Source organism: Chaetodon trifascialis, chromosome 11 (assembly GCF_039877785.1).
Source record: "Chaetodon trifascialis isolate fChaTrf1 chromosome 11, fChaTrf1.hap1, whole genome shotgun sequence".
Lineage (NCBI taxonomy): Eukaryota > Metazoa > Chordata > Actinopteri > Chaetodontiformes > Chaetodontidae > Chaetodon > Chaetodon trifascialis.
The window spans coordinates 8,013,726-8,030,000 of record NC_092066.1 but is presented as its reverse complement, the minus strand read 5'-3'; the positions used below and the strand labels follow the sequence as shown (position 1 = coordinate 8,030,000).

At 47.0% G+C, this 16,275-nt stretch overlaps 1 protein-coding gene across 1 annotated transcript in view; it reads right to left on the bottom strand.

Moving 5' to 3' along the window:
- skila (SKI-like proto-oncogene a) overlaps positions 1–15,643 on the bottom strand; it is a 31,785-nt gene extending 16,142 nt beyond the window's left edge. The window contains exons 1-2 of the mRNA XM_070973256.1: positions 15,547–15,643; positions 11,922–13,204 (exon numbers count right to left, since the gene is read on the bottom strand). Of these exons, the coding sequence (XP_070829357.1) occupies positions 11,922–13,043 (1,122 nt within the window). The 5' untranslated portion in view covers positions 13,044–13,204; positions 15,547–15,643. The remainder of the gene's footprint in view (positions 1–11,921; positions 13,205–15,546) is intronic.
- Between the last annotated feature and the right edge of the window lie 632 nt (positions 15,644–16,275).

Genomic DNA, 16,275 nt, shown 5'->3' with positions numbered 1-16,275 from the left:
TACAATGAATTAAATGTTTACAGACTAATTTCCTGTCAATCGATGCTTCGAACTAATTGTTTTAGCTCTAAAATCATTCTGCATTTGTTGTCCTATCAAACTAGTTTTCGCTGTCTATCCCCATTTTAAAATGCTACTATGGCTACACAATTGACTAATATTATGCATCTACTTGCCATAATTATCATGGAGACGATTAGTACTGATTGATTAGCTGGTTGGCAGAGTATTAATCCATGACAGCTCTGATTATTAATCATTTAGGCCATTTATCAAGTAATATAAGCAAATTGTGGTTTCAGATTCTCAAATGTTGAAAATAATGCTTCTTTAAATATTTGAGCAGAAATTAAAAATGATTTGGTGTTTTGACTGTTTGAGAGACAAAGGAAGCTATTTTAAGACACTGACTTGTATCCTGGTAACTCCAGAAGAACATTTGTCATTTACAACATGATTAATTGATCAACAGTGCCAGACATAATTGGGACTTAATGAGACATTACTCAAATGCTTGCTGCAACAGTAAGTAGACCAGACATTGCATCAAGGCAAGAAGCACAATGAAATGATGTCACCATTCAAATCATCAACCTCAACGACTATGATTAAGTCAGGAACGGAGTTACGTTGCTACATACGATAATTTTAACCTTTATGAGAAAGCAAATAAGGTTCAGCCTAGTAAAAGACAGGCACCACAAGCAGGGTGAGAGATTTATATCAGAAATTTCCTGTTTGCCCTCCCAGCCACAGTAAAGAAAAAAGCAAGTGTATTCTCTTTCTAACCAGGTCATTTCGCTTTCAAAGCAATGTCACGACGGCATGAGGACTCTTGAAATCCATATATCTACTGTAGATTCGCTCTTCCCTCAGTTTCTGTCATTAGGTTTGACACGAAGCATTAAGAGGCCAGTATCAAACTGGGGATGTTCATCTGCTGTGCATGTGCACGTATGCACGAGGAAACGGGAGAGAGTTTGAGTCAGTGAAGGGCATTTAAAAATCATCCATGCGCAAGAGAGCATACTAGCTGCATATACATGTGCAGCTTACTGTCTCCAGCACAGCAGCTCAGCGTGTGTGTGCTCCACTTTCCTTCCCCAGTGCCCCCCAGAGCGTTAATTACCAAAGCTGTCGGGGCTCACCTATGTGAGTCAACCAGGCCATCACACACACACACACACACACACACACGCGTACATATGCACATGCAAGCGAACAGACATCCCATCAAACAACTGCTTCATCAAACAGCAGTGTAGGAGGATGAGGAGGATGACGTAGTTTACCGCAAGCAAACTGTCGTGTACACATACGCACACAGACACAAGCAGACACACTTCAGTCTCCCAGGAGGACACATTGACTGAGAATGAGGCCAGTGGGCTCTTGTCTTGTCTGCGGATGACTATACTCATCATTTGAGTTTCATCTGGGGCAATGTGTGTGTATGTGTGTGTATGTGTGTGTCCTTCACCATCTCTAAAAACGAAACAGAAAGTCTCCAGAGAAGCTTGCTGCCTTGAGATGCTGTTTGGAGGTGGGTTATTGGTTCAAATCCACAATTAGGGAGAGAAACACAGAGGCGCACACACAACCAAAACACAACTCGACCGCTTGGTTCCCTATATAAGGGAACTCGGCTCACTGTTCGGGTGGATGAAACAACCCAGAGTGCTTGGAGACAGAGGGGAGTGAGAGAGCTGCAGAGAGGACGAGCGTTGCTAAGCAGACTGAAAGCCGAGAGAGGCTGTCAGCAAGCCAGCAATGCACTGCTATCACTACTGAGAGAAACACAAAATGGAGACACTGCCCAACCCCCTGGCTTCGCAATAAATTACACAGCATCCACACTAATGCCTCAAAATACAGCCATTCAGTAGCTACATGTGCTTTATATTACCCAGTAGCAATAACCTCAGCATAATTTGGCCCTGTCGCCATCGTAAGACTAGTCTTACAACAATCAGGCACTAAGATTCATTCATTTCAGTGCTCCATCTCTGAAAACAAGTCTTAAGAACAACGGGCTGCACAGTTAAATACGTGAGTGTCTAGACGAGAGGTTTGAATGTTTTAATGCAAAAGTTGGAGTTGCCCCTGACTACAACACTTCTTTACTGGCTCTAGTATGCGGTCATATATTGATCGGTGGTTTGTTTACTTCTTCCTCAGCACAGGAGGCTGCTCTGCTGTAATGTGGGATACTGCAGTAGATGTCAACGTCCGCAACGAGGAGGAAGACGAGGACGGAGGAAGAAAAAGGGAAGGGTGGAGTAAGAGAAAAGAGAGAGAGAGAGAGAGAGAGAGAGGGGGGTGAGGGGGCTGACCCACGATACAGTCACAGCCCTACAAAGAGAAAGCTCCACCTGGCCGAAATGGCCTGCGGGGTAAAACCTATCACAGACACATGGAGAGAGAGACAGTTAAATCCAAACAGGCCCTGGGTCCTCTGACTGTTCTGCAGGGAGCTCCGATCTCATCCATATTACATGCAGGAGCTTGTTTGAAGCCTCTGCTGCTCGTCTCTGCATGGGCAGCTTGGCTTTGCTGTGCAGGCCCCTCGGGCTCGCCTGTCTCTCCCACACAAAAACACACACACACACACACACACACACACACACACACACACACACACACACACACACACACACACACACACACACACACACACACACACACACACACACACACACACACACACACACACACACACACAGCTCCCATAATGCAAATCCATCAGCTACCATGACCCTCCCTGTTCTCTCTGTCACAAGCTCTGCTTTTCAAAACAGACACTGAAACTACCAGCAACCAAGATGTGTATTCTGTGCCACCCCCCAGGTGGGAGGGGGGCGGCCGGGTAGATTTATACAGGCTCAATACAAGTCAAAAGGTGAACTGAATTCTGGGCTTCCTGGATAAAGCAGGTTACACTTCAGTGTTAAGATTGCTATTGTAATGACAAAAGACCAAAAGGGAGAGCAGCTGAGATTCTGGAGCAAGTTGGGTTCCTGCAATGGTTGAGGTGTGACTGACCTGGGCTCTCCACACAATATAAACAAAAGGTGTCACTCAGGGATCTGTTACTCAGTGTAAGGTAGTTTGTCTTTACTGCATATAGACAGGCAGGCAATTAAATCAGAATGCACAAACACAATATCAAATAAAAGTACAAGTATTTTTCTTCTACACTCTGAAGACCGTTCTCTGTGCTTCCACAGTGGCTGCAAAATGTACTTGACACATTTACTTTTAATCTGGCAAAATCGAAATTATTCAAAGAACTTCAAAACCTACACGCAGACATCTGCCAGCATTTGGTCAGTACAGGCAGGACGGATTCATTTTCATCCTGCCTGCACTGATATTAATGCACCAAACCTATAACAGGTGAACTCACAGTCCACACACTTGCTCACCAGACTTCCTTCATTAAAACAGTCAGTCGGAGGCAGGCTTGACAACAGTCCAAGAAACGCGTGGCGGGGTTTGGTAAATGTCATTACGGTTGAGTCAGAGCTCTAAGTGAACACACCTGGGTGTAGATCAAACAGACTGTGCGAGACCAGGATGGTGATAAATCTTTGTCCTGGCTCCACAGTGACGCTGATGAGTGGAGAGCAGACTGCAGCACTGATGGAGCACCGTGACTCACGCTGCAGGATAGGGTTGGCGTGGTGACGGGAGGAAGTGGCTGATGGTGTTTGTGTTTCGAGTGTCTGGCTGTGTTTCTGGCTGTGTTTGACCCTTTGACTTCCTTTAATCATGGACTGCGGACTGTGTCATCTGCACAGTGCCCCGTGCTACTGTGTGTATTTGTGTGTGTGTGTGTGTGTGTGTGTGTGTGTGTGTGTGTCATCTCTCTCTTAAGAGATGTCATCACATGAACACATTCAAAGCTCACATCAGCGTAAAGCCACAGTCTGGCTTTCTGTCATCCGCCTCTGATGAAACAAGGGCAAAAAGTTTGACTTTTGGATTTAAAATTTAAACAGCAACTTTCATTGCTGTTTGAGGCACGGAACAGAAAAGAAGGCTGCTTGGTTGTCTGCCAAAGCAGCTGACAGGAAAGGCAACCTCGCCAAAACTTACCATCATTTGGCTGGAGGCTAGACTTCTCCCCTCAACATGAGTCAGTCTTCCGAAGAACTACTGTACATATGGCCTCATCTGGGATCAGGATGTGTCTCAGCCAGTGAATTTTCAGAGTGATGACAAAGAAAATGTCTGGCATGACAAACTGCTCTTGTCATAGGAACCGGTTAAAATGCAGCCAGACTGTAAACCACAAGCCAACGCTCCACTCTTCAAAGGATAAAGTCAAGGGCAATAAGCCTCCACGCGGGCCAAGTCGCCCCAGCAGCAAGGCTGTTTTAATACGAGCCGCAGCAAGGCCAGAAAAAGAGCCGGACACGCGAGGAACGACAATCGGTGCCACATGCTCAACATGAGTCGCACACACACGAGCACACGCCACTGCTTGGGGACGGTTAAGGAGGACTTGACTATAAGCTTGCATGCAAGGATGCTGAAGTGCAGTTAAGGAGTCTCAAAACATGCAACCCTTAATTAGTCTTCCGCAGCTGAAGTGTGCTCAAATAAAAATACACCATATAGGTTTCATGAAAGCTATTAGGTAATTAATTGCATCTGGAGGTCAACGACCTCAAGGATTGTCTACTAAAAAGGTGCAGTGGGACTGTGAGGACCCGCAGGAAAACAGTCTTCTATTTCCAGATCTTGATGAGTTGGTATGGACCCCTGAGGTATATGAGGCAAAAAAGACTGCATGTTTGCATGTGTGTGTCTGCCCTAAGCAATATCAGGGAGACGGATGATTCCCACGAGCGGCATCACTGCAGGTGGGAATATCACGGAGATAAACACATCAGCATTTGGCAAGGCAGAGGCAGAAAGAGGTCTGAGCAAATCACAAAATGTCACTTGTTTCACCTTCACTAATGCGGTCTGTTTCCCAGTTGCTAACTTTATAGCCTTGCCCTGAGCAACATCAGTCAGGCCCCTGGTGAGATAAGGATTTACAGGGTACAGAGGCTGCGAGCGGCGGAAGGGAAACAAAGAGCGACAGGTATTCTGAAGAATGTCTGGTGGTTGTCGGTTTTCTTCAGATATCACAACTGACCTGTGATGTTACCCACTGATCCCTTTCTGCTCCTCCGCCTTTTCTTTGAAAATATTGTGCTTTATCCCTTGTACTGTCCACAGCTTATACATCAAAACATAAGATATCTTTCAGATGTGCTTATTTAAACGACAGAACATAGTTTTTGAAAGTTCAGCCTCAAAGCACCACACAATAATTATCATTATTATTATAGTATTATTAGCATTAACTACATCCTCTTAATGATCATACTGATTGATATGTGTGTCTCCAGTGAAGTCATGTCTTACATGCCTGCCTCCTCACATGAAAATATTATCTTGATTTACATGAATGCAAATTCTTCAAATAAACTGGCAGCTGAGTGTACGTACGTCAGTGCCTGCACACCGATTAGCAGAGCTATGAAAACGTAAAAACAGCATATGCTACGTTGCCCGTTGCTTTAATCTGGTGGAAAGGCTGAAGGTCAAAACTAGCATGGGCCACAGCAGCACTTAACTTGGCTGCCATTGTTGTGTGTAGCTAAGCACGTGGGTACCATTTGATAACCACTTTAAAGCACCTTAAACAGACAATGTAAGCAGACTCGCCTCCATATGGAAATGACAAGCCATTACCAAACGCGCAAATAGATTACTGGCAAAGTGGAGAGATGGGGATTCCTTTAATCGTACAAGCCGACTATTTCCCCTGATTTCTCTGTGTTTGCAACATGCATAATTGATCACTGTAGTGGCTGGGCTTAATGTGTTGTGGATGTGCCGTTTGGCAGCCCAGCGGGACTCATGACACGCCTTTGATATCCTGTGTTTATCTCCCTGTCTGGGAGACTGTGGCTGTGGGACAAAATATGAGAGAGGGAGTCCAAGTGCTTGTGCTGTGTATATGGTGCTCCTATGGAAAGTGCCGTCTCTGGGTCTCTCCATTTATATCTTCATTAATCACCGTTCCCACCGGGAAGGGGGCACAGAAGAGTCTTTCAAATGCAAACGCGTTCTCTCTGGTTGCACAAAACACGCACAGGCTGGCTGGCAGTCTCCCACATCCCTTTTACAGTATACCTCCCTTGCGTCCGACTCCCTTCCCCCAACACACACACCCCTCTCGTCTGACTGTCTCCCAGGGAGACCAGACAGTGGACAGTTAATCTTCTCATCAACACATCGATTAATTAATACCAAGACTCCTCATTATTCCGGTCTGATGGAAAACAACCCAGGCAAGCAGTCAGACTTGTTACGATCCAAGCCGCTGTCTCTTCTTACAGTCTTGTTTGAACTCGTAGCCCATTATATTCCCTTCTCTTTCACTTGCTCTTGCTCTCATTTTCCTTAGAAGCAACAAACTGGTCTGACGCCCTCAGGGGAGAGAGTCAGAGCGCAGTGAACATGCAAACAGGCTGTCAGTCCAGGACTCTTTTAAAGCCTGCAGGACATTTGGCTGGGAGGGGTTTAGCCAGTTTGTTTAGTCTATGAGACTGCTGGCAGACGTGGCAGAGGCTGCACTGTATCTGGACTGACCTATCTCCGCTGCCTGCTGCTGTGGCTGGTTCAGATCAGTCCCATAGCAGCGCATTATCTTCTTCTGGTGGCGAGGTGGGAAAAGAGTCCAAGCCAAGGAAACAGTCAAAAATAAAAGGCCACTGTTGGGGTGGGAAATTGCCACCAGCGAGCCAGTGGTACATTTTTAAAAGCGTGGTTGTAGTGCACAGGATAAGCAGTGAGTTGGCATACAAAAAATCCAAGTGGTGAATTGAACTGTGACTGCAGCCTGTGACCATTATCAAATGTTGGTTCTGAAATTAAAAAAGATTCTTATCTATTTAAGAAACAGACTCAGAAGTAATGACTTTGGCGTTCCTCCAGTAAGCTGCAGTACTGTTACAGAGCTGTGATACTGGCACTGACCTGATGGTGACATACCAGAGGCCCCTCGCCTCAGCCCCTCCTACCTTGTGGGGCCCCATTTAGCCCTTTTACAACAGGCAGCTAACACTGTCCCAGGCAGAGCCTGTTGTGCACAGGGAACACAGACAGTCCCACTCTGAACTACATACAGACGTGATAGACTGCACTTAGTCTGGGCCAACGTTCAAAGAAGCTGCTGTGTGTTAAGTGGATAATTGTTGTTTGGAAAATGCATAGACGTAGAAAAATAGAATAAAATATGTGTATGGGTGTCTTGGGGTGGGGTGGTGAGCAAAGGAGAGTGTTAGCTAGGGAAATGCGAGTTAGACAGCATGTGATTGGCCAACCAAGAGGGCTGTTCCAGGCTAGATTTGTGGTTCAGCTCAGGTCTTGGAGAGGTTAATTTTCAACTTGGGGAAAGAAGAGCTGGGGCCCAAGCCCCCTTTAACAACCTAGTGGCTGTGAACACGGCCAGTTAAATGGAAGACGACCAGTTTGTGACTGAGACAACAGCCAGACCCCCCTGTCCTGGCCTTCCCCTTACATTTTCTTCACTTCATACTCTTTACTTTACTTCTCTGCCCTTACCACATTTGCTCAAAAGCCTCCCGCTGTGGTAGTATGTTTTCTGACCGCAGATACCCTTTTAGTGTCTGTCTGATGCTGCTTCTGTCTGGCAGCCTGTCTGAGTTACAAAAATGAAAGCACGCGACAGCAGAGGCAGAGGTGAGGTTAACTTGGGACTGGTGCACATGTCTGAACACAGACAGGAACTTATGTAACACCAACTGCGGTCCCCATAACCAAGTCTCCTTATTTCACTCTTCTTCTCTTTCCCATTGCCTCCCTTTTGGTCTCCTCCTTTATTCAGTGTCCGTGTCACCCGACAACTCACCACATCCATCAAGGTCGGAGACCTGATCAATAGCCGCTGGCTTTCCTCTCATCCGCCTTGCAGATACACACAAGTGGTCTTATTGCTTATGTAACGATTGACTTATCGGGTCATTTGGTCGCTTATTTTGTTACTGTCCACTGATTGGGGCCCAGGGGGTATTGACTGTTTACAGCCACATGTGTGCAACAGCAGAACTGTCTGTGAAGACAGGAATAATGTTGAGTGAAGGATGGTAAAGTGAAGACCAGACCGAAGGCCACGAGTCTGGTGAGGACATGAACCCAAGAGAAGAAGGCAGATTGAAGACGGACGTCAAGACAGAGGGAGAGGGAGAGGTAGAGGAAGAGATAGCAAAGGCAGCACTGTGAGCGATTAGCATGCCTGCCAAAATCCAATTAGATACAGCCCAAGAGAATGACAGACAGACAGAGCAGACAGCCTCGGAGACAGCCAGAGAGTGCAGCTGCACTGGTCTGCGGTAATGAAGTCACTGGTTTCCAAATAGCAAATAGAGGAAGCCAGAGAGATGCAGCTGTCTGCCGTCTGTGCCGCAGCCACTGTGTCAGCCCAGCCAGGGAGACAGACAGAGGAAGGCTGTTCTCTCAGTCTGACACTTCTGACTCTGGGCCAGCATAACGCAACAAACAAGGCTGAGGCAAATAAGGAACACACAGCTATGTTCACTATGCTCTGCCATGTGGTTATGCTCAGTAGGGTGGGGAAATACCGCTATCGGGTCATCATGTTTTTTCTTATTTTGAAACAGCATACTTTTTCTACCTTAGACATAGTAAAGTTCAGGACTCAAGTAAACCAAACCAATCGAACCAATGACACCACACAAAGTCATACAGTGTCCTTTTTTTAGATGGTAAAAATTCCCTTTGCGTATCTTTTATGTTAAAATACACCTTGACCTAATGCAACTACAGGTGGGGATTTTGAAACTCGGATGTTTTGTAATACACTGCTTTGCTAGAGCCTGTCTGATGACATGCCATGTAAACAACTCAAAAAAAAAAACTTCTTCAGTGGAAGTTTCTGTTACTTCCCGTCTCAACCAATAAAAATGACGACACATGATCTTGTCTTGTCTCAGTGGAAAGTACAAGTGTCCGTCACAGCCCCTAAAGGCAAAACTAACTCATTGTCTGTGAGATACGCTTGAGATGAGGCTTTAGCTTGTTGCTGTCTGTTGGTGGCGTCTGTCTACCAAACTATTTACACAGCAGGGATCAGGAGACAGGCCAGCGGTGCCTTTGGGTACAAAGCGCCATTTATAGAGAGCAAGTCCTGGAGTTTTTAACTGCAACTTCTCAAACCAAACACTCCGAACAGGATATGGGACTAGTAGCCATTGGAGATGGTGGGGTGAAAAAAAACTTCCAGAAGGCTCCCTTGTTTGTGTCTCTTCTCTTTTAGCGGTCCCACAGCTCTCCGGGAAAGCCATGTAAATGTGCACATTGACACTGTGTGTAAATAAGGGCCGCTGGGAAAAGGGTCTGCAGCCGGGGTTAGACCAACACACCGAGGCAAGCCATCTTTCTAAGAAGCATGTGTGACTATAAGCTGCCTGACCGGCCTTCCACTAACATCCACTGGGATGTGGAAAGTATGAGTCACACAGCCAGTGCAGTGGAGGCGGCTGGACACGGAGAGTCTGGAGGATGTTCTGGGTGAGAGACATGTCCGTCTGCCTCACTTCCTGTTCAGTCAAACACACATTTTCATTACACAAACACACACACACAAACAGAGACTGGCTGGACATGGAAGGTAACCCCTGTGTCCTGACTGACTGAAGCAGGACACTGCCAGGTCACCTTGTTCTCTGGCCACTGACCTTTCGCACACCCTTACATCCGCTTAGTTGAAAGGGGGGGTGGGGGTGGGGGGGGCATCCTCTTTTCATGCCAAAATCACCTGCTTCCTGTAGACTCACAGGCAACTGTCTTTCCAGGAATTTGGATTTGTGACTGTGTCTCTGTAGACACGAACATATCTGCTTTTAATTCCACAATTAATTCATGTCCGATCAAGCCAAACTCTCATGAACAACAGAACAAGGGAAAACCTACTCACTGCCACCAAACAATACCTGCAAGTTACAAAAAAAGATACAACAACAGAGCAACAAAAAGGAAAAAAACAGACTGAGAAATCACCCCACAGAGAGACGACAGCACCTGAAACTGTGGTGAGACAGACGCTCCAGAGAGCCTGGCAAAGTGTGAGACAGAGAGAGACGAAGATGTGTCATACTAGCCTCCAGTCAGTAGCTCATTACACACACGTAGGTTGGCAATGTCTCCCACACGACGACACACAGAAAGACACAAAGATTGTAGGACACATCATCCACCTTGAGCACACAGTTTTGTACATGTCTGTTGTGTCTGTGGTGTGTGTACACTGCTGCTTGCGTGTGCCTGACACTGCATTTATGTTTCCTCTGTGCTATTACAATAAGAATGTCAATGTCCTCCAAGATGCATACCTTAAACCAAGGCAGAGGAAGAGGAGGAGGTCAGTTGGGAAGAGGCGAGACAGGAATGCAGTCGGGATCACTAGACGAGACAGCAGACGGTATTTCCGGCGCATTCACACACCGAGTTAACCAGACAGAGAAAAAGCAAAGCATCCCTCTGTCTGAGCTACACAAACAATATAAAATGTGTGTCTTGTGTTTCAGAAATGCACATATTCACACCTGCACACACTATAAATACATAATGCAGTCACTCACATTAACCTGCTGTGCAACTATCACTAATAAATCTTGCCAGCAAGAGCTGTGGTAAGGCCCTTTCCTGTTTAAAACACACGTTTGCTGGTTAAAGGCGGAAGATTTTTCTTTTTTCACACCAAAATCAGCCTAAAGAGGTGGATGTGAGTGTGAACAAACCACACCAAACACACAAAAGCACAACCCCACCTTTACCCACAAAACAATACAAAAAGGGCAGTCCACTGTGGTCAGAGGGAGGTCATGAGACATAAACCAGTCAATGGCAGGGAAACAATCTAGAGCTTTTCTCCCAACTGAATGCTGACTTTTCAAATAGGCTGGTTGCCGTTGTGGCTTAGATACTGCATTGACATGATTTTTTTTTTTTTTTTTACACAGCGAGGAAAAAGAGAATCGACGAAATCATTTGGAAGACTCTGCAGCATTCTGGCTTTCGGTGATAGCTGCTGGTAATGCAATGAAGCCATTTCACTTTCAGGTTTGCCTGAAGGTAGGGGGGTCACTAATGATGCCTATGTTCCAGTCCTGGAACTGTGGCGAACACTTCAGCTTGACATTTTCTTCAAAAAGCAACTCTATTTCATCCAAGTTGCTAAGCAACTCTTGACAGGATTTATAAAATAATTCCCGAGCTGAAGCCATACAACAAGACTTCCTTTGCATTTACTCAAATTGTGTAGGAATGTGCAAAAAGACAAATTCCAGTTACCCTGGGCAAAGTCCAAAATGATTTTTACTTGACAGTCAGATAAAAGGTCTAACAATTAACTGCTGACATGAAGTTTTAATACAGGAGTTAAAGAGGATTTTCCTGAGCCTCCTACATTGGCCTTTTGTTCAATGACATTTCCAGTGCCCTCCACGTGACCTGAGGGACAAATGATGCACTTCCCCTTCAGTTGTGGCCAGCTGGCCTAAACTTGTCTGACCAGACCTGGCCAGGCAGATGTCACCACCTGTCCCAGGCCTCTCTCACACAAAGTAGCTTAACACTGGTTAAAGAAAACACCAGCCGTTAGGTAGTCTAGTCAAAACCTGCTGAACACACAGAATGTGGGACTGGGCCGTTAAAGGGAAGAAGGGCCAACTAACCAGCTAATATCGCACACTTTAAATGCAAAACATCCAACAGAACCAATACTGTTTTAATTGGCTTCCTTTCCAGGATGACGAATGACATTTTATTGCATGCAAACAAGCGAAGACAACGGTATTATTGAGAACTGCACTTACTTTTTCTAGCGACCTCTTGAGCTTGTAGTGGAACTTCTCTTTGACCTCGTCCAGGAGCTGCTTGAGCTTTGGTTCCTCAGGCGTGCCCTGGTACTTCCTGGCAAGCTGCAGGTAGCAGGGCCACTTGGCTGAGTCAAAGCCCCAGTGGCAGGTCCTCTTATCAGGTGACTTGTGTGAATGCATGACAAACTTCTGTGGTGAAAAGAGCAACTGGCACTCAACACACTGGATGCAGGGCGCCTCAGGCTGGGTGTAGAACTGGGGCACAAAGAGACCCTGGCACTTCCCCAGACACTGGTGCTCCACCTGGAAACTGGCTTCACTCTCCTTCAGCAGGCCCTGGGTCGACAGCTTACCACTGGGGTCGGTAGGCAAGGCCGCCCCAGGACGCAGAAGAGCGTTGCACAACCGTTGTGCATCTGTCAGTGTAATGAGGCCACAGGAAGGTGCGTTGAACGGCAGAATGCCCAGCACCTTGAGGATGTGCAGCTGCTCAGCGTCGCAACGTGAGCAGTAGACATAGAGCTCGTCACACACAGTGTTGATCTGCTGCAGCGAGAAGTCGCGGAGCACGGAGTTGAGCACTTGAGGCAGGCAAAGCCGCTTCTCTCCCCCGACGACAAAGCAGGAGATAGATTCTCCTTCCAACAGCGAGTGGGTGAGTTCAGTGGAGCTGTCACAGGGAACCAGCAGAGGGCCCCCTCCCAGAACAGGAGGGGAGGGCAGGGGGGGCATGCCGGCTGGGGAATGTTCGTGGCCGGTGCGGGCTGAGAAGGCAGCTGGGCCCCCGAGGGAGCTCTGGCTGCTGAGGGTGAACTGGGCCAGTGTGTGTTTGAGCCCAGGGCTCAGGTCCAGGGCTTTAGCAGAGCCCACCACATGCAGTTCAGCCCGGCCCTCCACGTCCACGTCAGAGTCATGGCACAGATCCTCTATCTGCTCCCTCTTCACCTTGGGACTTTTGGGGAGGGAATCCAAGTTGCGGCGTTTCAGGTTGATCTCCGCCATCACTCGTTTCTTGATGGGAGCGTCCTCCAGTCGCTCTCTGTACAGCCGTTTCATGTTGCCCTTGAAAGAGGTCAAGTCTTTGAAAGGGGTTTTCAAACTGGTCTGGGTGCTGGCCATGTCTAAGCACTGGGTTATTGTCGTTTCTGTCTGCTGACTTGAGTTCTTGTCGTCCTCTGAGTCCTTTTTTCCTCCTTAAGTTGTTTCAAATGACACAAATCTTCTGGTAGTTGGACACATGCATGATGGTCAGTGAAGTTTTCTATGTTCTGATCCGCGTCCTGAGCATGAAAAAAGAGGAATTTAGAAAACAGAGAGGAGGCGTAAAAAAATAACCCAGTCACCGTTTCATCTATAGCTAATCAATGTCTTTGCTGTAGAGGAATAAACAAACCGAAAATGATCTCATAAAAAATGTTGTGGAGCATGAACATCCATGAGGAGCTTAAATGTTTTATGGCTGCTGTCCCGGCTGGGGGCCGAAGAGGTCAATGGCTGTTTGCATGGACCACTAAACCAAATGGTCATTACCATACTTCACACAAACACGAGGCTTTTTTTCAGCCCTTGTAATTGAACCCCAGGGGAAATCTGCATCAAGGTTTTCACCAGATGTTTTATGACAAACTTTCCAGCACAACGTGAGAATATTAACAAGCAAAACCAGTTGACCAGACATGAGGAGCCTGGCGAAACCCCCCTCCCCACCCTGCCCCTCTCCCATCACACTCTTAATGTAAGCCTATTACAATGGTCAAAAACATTTCAATTAGCAAATGAAAGTCCCCTTCCCAGCCATACTGTGCCTTCCCCGTTCCCCCACGCTGACCCCATCAACTCCATGAAAAACAATTGATAAAAGCGTTAACAGCGGTCGCCCCCTTCTCTCGGTCCTTTCACAGCTTGACATACAGCAGTGAGGAAAGCGGCGATCCCCCCCCTTTTTACTCTCAGACTTTACTGCGGAATTACTGAGTCGACTGTGATAAGAAAACAACACTTAGCTGGTATTAAAACGCAGTGTGGATCATAATGGCTCCTGCTGCAGTATGACACCAAGAGACAGCAGATTGAGTGCACTTCAGCTTGAAAGCGCAAAATTTACTGGATCATTTGCGCTTTCGTGAAATGCATTTTAATTGCACACCTACACTTAATGGTGGGTTCGGCTTGTCAAAAAGGCAAAAACGCACATTCGGTTAATTGACCACGGTGAATGGATTTGCATGCTTTTGCAAAAAATTTTTTTCCATCGAGTAAAAAATGCTGCGGCGGTGAAAACCTCAAGCTCGATTCCAGAGCGGGTTGACGTTTGTGGGCGTTTTAATGGCAAATATCACCGTGGGCCGACTGAGGAGGTGAAATAAACGCTGCGAAATCAAACCGGCGAGCAATAACGAATGAGGGTCTGCGGGGAGGCAGCTTCTACCCCGGTCTGCCCGGGACTCGGGTTTGCCTGCTAAAACCTCCAACCAGATCGGTTTATTTCCGTCAGAAATCACAACAGCCGCATTGCTTGGCTAAATAACATCGCGGTGGTATTTCTCCAACAACCTCGCAGCCATTAGGACATATTTCTTAATGTCACCCCCACGTCCGGTATCCTTTTTTTTTTGCTGCTGCAAGGACACCGCGTATAACAGCGCTCCCTGCTCTGCTCCATCCCCAGCTACCCCCCTCCTCCCTTACAGTCTGCAAACTGTACCTCGCCTCCTCTGCTGGCTCGCCACGACGGCACTGGTATGCAGACAGCGCTGATAATGACATTCACTGTCTACACTACAGTCTGGTCTGGGAAGGCACCGCGGTCGAGCGTTACGCACACACCGACTTGGTGAGCGCACGTTGGGGGTTTACAACCGCGGCTTGCCCTTCTGTCAAACACACAGGTAGCGTTCAAGTGCCCGTCCGATATAACGCTGCCTTAAATATTACTTAATGTTCATTCTTTTAAATCCTAACCACGATATTGACTTGACATCAGGCGTGTGCGCAAAGTGAAAGCGTAAAAATGTGCGCATCCGCCTGGAAATCAACTGAGAAATAACAGTTATCGTTAGCTGTCTTGCCTTGAAATGGGTAACGTCCGATACTAACCGTGCTAGCTAGCTTAGCTACCCCCATCTTAACGTTACCCAGGTGCAGTCGACTATGAAGCAGCTTAACCAGCACGGTGGGCTATGAAGCAGGCTAACCCAGCTCCGAAGAGCACAGACAGGCTAACTTAACCCGATTCGCCCCAGCAATGAGAGCAATAATAAAAAACAGACCAACTTGCCTCGGCTCGCCCAGCACATACAGCTATAAACAGCAGTGTCCCTTGCGACGAACAAGAATAACAATATTAGACAGGCTAACCCAGCACAGCAGGCTACGCGATGAGCGAGAGGACCGCAAGCGCTAACATTACAGCAGGCTAACCCCAGACAGAGAGGGGCACAGCAGGCTAAACAAGGGTTAGCTTCGCCTCCCCCTCCGTCGGCTGCGACTGAACTCGGGAATTCAAACTCAAGCATTAACCGTCACATGCCAGACTCCGCTATCAACAAACTGAACACACTAGCTACCGAAAAACGTCCGTTTAAAAGCCCCATATTTAAAAGAAATCACGTTAAACACTTGCCTGAACGCTGCGTGTGTGCCGTCCTCACTCGCCCGTGGTCTTCTCAGTACTGGAAAAGCCTGGCGGACCGTCAACAAGATGCACCTAGAGGTTCCACTACAGCCCCGCAACGTCACACTGCACACGGGCTGAGAGGCGGAGACGTCACCCGGCTGACGGAAACTATGCGGGGGTGTCTCTCGTGTGTCTGTCTGTCTGTCCGTCTGCCTGTCTGCCTGTCTGTCTGTCTGTCTGTCTCGCACCGCTCGAGAGAGATTTGTTCCTCCAGCAGCAGTTCTTTGAGCTGCGAGCAGAAGAAAGATGTCGACAGCAGGCAGTCAGTGGACCCGAAACTGGGGTCTTACAGAGGTCCTTAAAGGGGTCCAGCATTCGGTCATCACTGCCGTGGCTCTTGACTGCACATTTGATTTTATCTCAATCAAAAAACAGGACATGTTTGATGAGGAAATATGCTCTGCCATTTGATATGAAGCATGATAACATTTAATACATTTTTAGGTGGTATCTCCCTAAAGATCTGCATGTCCCTGGCTGTTTTCGGTTTGAATCATGTCATAATGTTGTCAGTTTTAATTACCTGTGTTTTATTAATGGTAGGTTGACATTTGCAGCTTTATCTCTCTACTTTGCTTTCCATCAAGTTTGTGAAAATGACAGGATAAAAGAGGAAAAGCTGGGCCTTTTTTATGGATATCCTTTGCAAAAGGTCAAGAGGTTAATCGGATGGTC